Source organism: Vicia villosa, linkage group LG2 (assembly GCF_029867415.1).
Source record: "Vicia villosa cultivar HV-30 ecotype Madison, WI linkage group LG2, Vvil1.0, whole genome shotgun sequence".
Taxonomy (NCBI): Eukaryota; Viridiplantae; Streptophyta; class Magnoliopsida; order Fabales; family Fabaceae; genus Vicia; species Vicia villosa.
The window spans coordinates 141,253,531-141,259,932 of NC_081181.1; the positions used below are offsets into that span (position 1 = coordinate 141,253,531).

At 34.5% G+C, this 6,402-nt stretch overlaps 1 protein-coding gene across 1 annotated transcript; it reads right to left on the reverse strand.

Annotated features, from left to right (window-relative positions):
• Positions 1–578: 578 nt before the first annotated feature.
• Positions 579–1,903, reverse strand: LOC131650183 (uncharacterized mitochondrial protein AtMg00810-like). The gene is made up of 3 exons (XM_058919907.1): positions 1,835–1,903; positions 1,409–1,620; positions 579–1,008 (listed from the first exon to the last, which is right to left on the reverse strand). The coding sequence occupies exons 1-3, from the start codon at positions 1,901–1,903 to the stop codon at positions 579–581; spliced, it is 711 nt and encodes a 236-aa protein (XP_058775890.1).
• Between the last annotated feature and the right edge of the window lie 4,499 nt (positions 1,904–6,402).

The following is a 6,402-nucleotide window of genomic DNA, read 5'->3' on the forward strand; positions in this document are numbered from 1 at the left end:
AGGTTTTGAAACAAGTAAAGTCAGCTTTGTTTCATGTGCAATACAAACCAAAAGAGAGAGAGAAAATCCCCTATAGGCCTCCCTAGATTTGACTTCTATAGACCCTCATAAATGCAAATACCAAGGCACCCCTTAGTTTTTCAAACTTATTTTCTTCCAAAGCTTTAGCGAATATGTCAGCTAACTGTTTTTTAGTTCCTACATGCTAAAGGTTGACAATTTTAGTTCCCTGATGAAATGATGCCTTATGTCAATATGCTTTGTTCTACTGTGTTGAATATGATTCTTTGAAATATTTATAGCACCCAAGTTGTCACAAAACAATGTCATTACATCTTGTCCAATATTATACTCCTTCAGCATCTGTTTCATCCAGAGCAATTGTGTGCAACTGCTCCATACAACAATATATTCAACTTCAGCTGTAGACAATAAGACACAATTTGGATTCATGCTGAACCAGGATATTAAGTTTTTGCCAAGGAAGAAACATCCACCAGATGTGCTCTTTCTATCATTTTCACATCCATCCAAATCAACATCACAATACCCTACTAGTATGAGTTAGTGTCATATGATTAGAGAATACCATAGTCACATGTCTTATTGATATAGCTCAAAATTCTCTTCACTTGAGTAAGATGACTAGTCTTGGGCTTAGCTTGATATATGGCACAAACACCTACATAGAATGTGATACCAGGTCTACTTGTTGTGAGGTAGAGTAGAATCCCAATCATGCTTTTGTATAAACTTTGATCTATATCAACTGAATTTTTATCTTTGGTTACTTCCACATGAGTAGTAGGAGGAGTTCTTTTGTGGATTGCATTGTCAAGAGGAAACTTCTTCACTATACTCTTAGAATACATGCTTTGAGATACAAAAATATTATCTTCCATCTGTTTAACTTGAAGTTCAATAAAATAATTGAGTTCTCCTACAAGACCCATCTCAAATTTAGACTTCATTTGTTGGACAAAATGCTCCACCATCTGGTCTGACATTCTACCAAATACAATGTCATTAACATATATCTGAGCTATTATGAGCTTTCCTCTATCATTCTTCACAAAAAGTGTTTTATATATTCCACCTCTTTTGTATCTATTGTTTACCTAGTACTCAGTTAACCTTTCATACCAAACTTTTGGAGCTTGCTTGAAGCCATAAAGAACTTTCTATAGTTTGTACACGTGATCTGGAAAACTGGGGTCAACCAACCCCTTTGGTTACTCTACATATACTTCTTAATTAAGAAACCTATTCAGAAAGACACTCTTTACATCCATTTGATACAATCTGAATTTCATCAAACATGAAATTCCTAGTAACAATCTAATGGATTCAAGTCTAGCAACTGAATCAAATGTCTCATCAAAATTAACTCCTTATATTTGAGTGTAACCCTTGAGAAACTAGCTTATCCTTGTTCCTTGTTATATTCCCACATTCATCAGACTTATTCTTGAATATTAACTTACTACCATTGACATTTACATATTCAGGTCTTGGAACTAACTCCAATACATTATTCCTTATGAATTGACCGAATCCCTCTTGCATAGCATTTATCCAAAACTCGTCAGCCATAACTTCTTTTACATTCTTAGGTTCAATCTTGGATATAAACCAAGATTGTAAATCATATCTCTTTATCTAGTGATGACTCCATCATTCATATTACATATATCATTTTAAATGGGATGGTTCTTCTGAATTATGATAGATGGTACCTTGTTGGTGAAAGTTTCTCCAGATTTGTGCTTTCAGACTCATTGTCGTACCTGTTTTTTGGGACATTTGTTAGGACATCAGTTTGTTAAGGAGATACACCATCTTCATCTTCAACAACATCATATTCTTCAGGATTATCATTAGTGAAAACATTTATGGATTCCATCACTGTCTTGGTACGAGTAAGGTCTTGGTACTATTGATAAAGTATCCTAGAAATATACCTTCGTCACTCTTTGGATCCATCTTTCTTCTTTGCTCACAATCTTCCGAGAAGTAGAACTTGCTACCAAAGACACGAAAGTATTTAAATTTTGGTTTTCTTCCTCTCCAAAGTTCATACAAAGTAGCTTTGGTTCCAGATCTGATGGTTACTTTATTGTGAATGTGACAATTAGTGTTCATAGCTTCAACCTAGAAATGGTATGTAGTGTTCCTTAGCATGCAACATTACTCTAACAGCTTCTTGAAGAGTTCTATTTTTGCGTTATACAACACCATTTTGTTGAAGTGTGATAGGAGCAAAAAGTTCATGACTGATCCCTTCAGTTGAAAAAATTTTAGAGAACCTATAATTCTCAAATTCCTTGCCATGGCTAATCCTTATATTTATAATATCACTCCCATTTTCCTTTTGAATACATAGGCACAACTCTTTGAAAACATCAAAGGTGTCATATTATTCTCTAATGAAGTTAATCCATATGTATCTTGAAAAATCGTCCACACACACAAACACATATCTCTTTCCACCTAAACTTTCCACGTGTATAGGCCCCATGGGGTCCATAGTAACTCAAGAAGTTTTGAGGTGGTCAGATGATGAAGCTTCTTGTAGGACATCTTGGTCTATTTACGTATCTGGAAATCTCCACAAAATTTTCCTTCTTCAATTTCCAACTTTAGTAGACCCATGATGGCTTCTTCAAATATGATCTTATACATGCTCTTGAGGTTGATATGACCAATTTTCTGGTGCCATAACTTAGTTTCATCAACCTTGGATATCAAATAAGATAAGGGCTAAGACATCCGCATATATAAATTTTCCTTGGACCTGGATCCCTTCATTAGAACTTTTTCCTCTTTGCTGGTGACAATACATTAAGACATGTTGAATTTTACATTAAGACCTTGACCACATAGTTGGCTTATGATGATCAAGTAAGAAATCAGATCTTCTACCAACACAACATGCTTATGTTAGGGGAAGCCTGGACAGATCAATTTTCTTATCCCATTGATTCTTCCTTTTGCTCCATCACCAAAATTAACAAAACTATCTGAGTAGGGTTTTAACTCTTCAAGACATGTCTTTTCTCTAGTCACGTGTCTATAACATCCACTATCAAAATACAAATATTCTCTTCAGGAAACTCTAAGAGATGTATAAGCTATAAGACAAGTGACAGTTTCCTTGGGTTTCCCTTCATTCTTTGCTTGAGTTTTATTCCCTTTCTTTCCTTTGGGCCTTGGATGACTATAAGCATTAGGACATCGATACAATATATAACAAAAGGGTATTATATGGCCATATCTTCCATAGTGGTGACATCTCCAAGATGATTTCTTGTGGCCTCTATTGTGAGTGTACACGTGTTGATCAAGATGCAGGAACATGTGGTCCTTCATCAGGAGCTCTCTTTTCTTTTCAAGAGCAACAACCTTCTTAGTGGGAACTTTGACCTTCTTGTTCATGGAGTTGTAGTCAATCCCTATAACCTTTTTCTCTCCAATATTCAAGCTCTTATTTAACATATCACAACCAATATTCAATATACGCACATATTTTGTCATATGTTCAAACTTGGAGTTTAACAAAGTAACTTCCTCTTCCAGACCTGAGATGGTTGAGACAAGCTTCTCCTTTTCCATATGAATTACCCCTATGATTATCTTCTATTTCTCTAGTCATGCAAGCTTCTTACCACTAATTCTTCTTTAGTCATGTCTTCATCACTAGATTCACCTTCAGACTCACACTTTCCAATGAAAGCCATCACCTTGTTTTTTGTTTCTCCTTCACTTTCATCATCAGAATTAAACCAAGAGACTAAAAATCCCTTTTTCGGTTTTCTTAGAAAGGTAGGGTATTCACTTTTGATGTGACCAAACTCTTCACATTCATAACATTTAACTCCTTTACCTTGGTTGGGTTTGTCCTCATCTTTGCTTTTACTCTAAGGATTGATGTCATACATCTTATCTGGCACATTTTTCCTTCTTCTTCTATCCATCCTTCTCAAAGCTTTGTTGAAATTTCTTCCAACAAAACTTTAACATAAAAAAACTTTCTTTAGTATCCTTCTCACTTTGATCTCCATTCTCTTCAGTGTTGGATAAAAAAGTAACACCTTTGCTCTTCTTTTCAGATATTTCATTTATAGATAGTTCAAAGGTTTAAAGAGAGCCAATAAGTTATGTTCCTGCATAACATATTTGGAATACCTCCCTGAAGCGAATCTGGTTAGGTCGCAACTATTTAATGATACCTTCCTCCTTGACGTAGGCCTAAGAGAAAGATATTGGATGGATTGGAGGTTTTGATTGGCAGGATTGTAGAATGCGTGCACCCAATAATTGTGTCTTGGTTATCCCTCGGGTGGGAGCCCCTATTTATAGTGAAATCCATGGTCTAATGACCATTAATCAGCTTCGTTAATCTTTTAACCGTCCATAAGTACTTGTAACATCTTCATTAATCATGCGTAATCGACTCCACCAATGATTTGTAACGTCTTATGACCATTGATCCTTCTGTTCCTGATCCGACCATGATAGCTTTGAGCTTTCATCCCGGCTTCTGACCTCTAGATGTTTTAGCAGCAACTCGGCTGCTACTACTCCTTAGCACTGCTCGGCACGTCCAACTTGGGCACCTGGCCTAGAGAATTGTGGAATATGTAAAAGTTCATTAACCTTCAAGGTGCTTAAATATCAAGCTTCTTCAATAGTTTTTACCTTCATGTCGAACTTCTTTGACAAATATCTGAGAATTTTTTTAACCAGCTTCTTTTCTGACATCTTTTCTACCAATGCAAATGAATTGTTAGCAATGTCACAAAGTCTGATAATAAAATTAGATATGGATTAATCTTCCGTCATTCTCAAATTCTCAAATTGAGTTGTGAGAAGTTATAGCCTTGACATACATATTTTAGATGTGCCTTCTTGAGCAGTCTTGAGAATCTACCAAGCCTCTTAAGCTTTAATATATGTGTTGATTAGTTTGAACATATTTTTGTTAACACCATTAAATAAACCATTCAAGGCTTTGTCATTTGCAAAAGCTTCATCATCTTTATCTTTGGACCAATCAGCTTTAAGCTTCAAACTTGTTGTATCATTTTGAGAAGTAATCACAGGATGTTTCCAAGCTTTAATCACAACCATCCAAGTTTTATTGTCTATGGATTTGAGAAAGGAAATCATCTTAGCTTTACAATAATCATAATTGGTGTCATCCCAAATAGTTTGTCTAATGACAAAACCCTTCTTCCTTAGTATTGTCTATTTGAACAGAAAAATCTTCCTTGGAGCTCACCCAAACAAAACAGGGTTCCTGCTCAGATGCCAATTGAAATTTTGTTCCTCAAGGAACAGATATTGGACCATATGTCTAGGACAACTTGTCTAACTTATTAAACTAGTTTTCATACAATATGACAACAACGCAGAATTAATGACAAAGCAATAAAGAGCACGCGAGAATTGGTAACTTGTTTAAGTGAAAACCAAACCTGCATCTGGGGGGCGTCCAACACAATAAAGGAAATACACTCTTTTATAGAATTAGTACAAAATTTCTTAGATGATCAAGCCCCTTGTTCAATTCCATCTTCTTAATTCTACTCTAGTGTCTTTCTATTTAAGACTCCCCCTAAATATGAGAAACTCATTCTCACTTTCTCTCAATCACTAATCCCAAGTAATCAACATCAATTAACACAATGATGAATGTTTAATTACAACTCAATTAAACAAACCAACTACTATGCCTTATGATATGAATAAAGCAGTAATGTGGTGTACAAGAAACCACAAAAAAGACTTAACAGAAACCCTAGCACAAAAAATCAATCCTAACACACACTCAAACATGAGGTGATAGTCTCCTTAAATAACAATGCAATTATGGGCTTTTTCTCCTTGTATATTTGATCTAATTTCGTCCAGAATAATAGTTGATATTGTTAGATTTAATTTGTTCCACAAAAGTTTCTAACAAAATATATGATTTGTTTTAAATTCAAATTCAATTTTAACAAACCATGTTGTTTTGTATAATGCAGTCAATCCAAAAGGAACAACGTAACAAATTATTTTTATTGTTATGTGTTGCGCCCCTCCAAATGAGTTACATGATTTAATTTAGATTGATTCTTTGGGGATCCTCTTCCTAGAGAGTGTAGTCGCCTCACTTCTTGTCTTTTATTTTTTTTCTCTTTTATAAGATGTACAAAAAAGATAAAAGTAAACATACATCAAATCTAATCGCGAGGTATATGATACATATTTTTTTGTTTAATTGTAAATTTGGTTTTCGATTTTAAGACTCACAAATATAGTTCCATTTTTATAATTGAATACTTTGTTTTATCAATTTATCACAATTTTTACAATTTTCATTTCAACACAGAGAGAGAGGTATTTATAATTTCATTA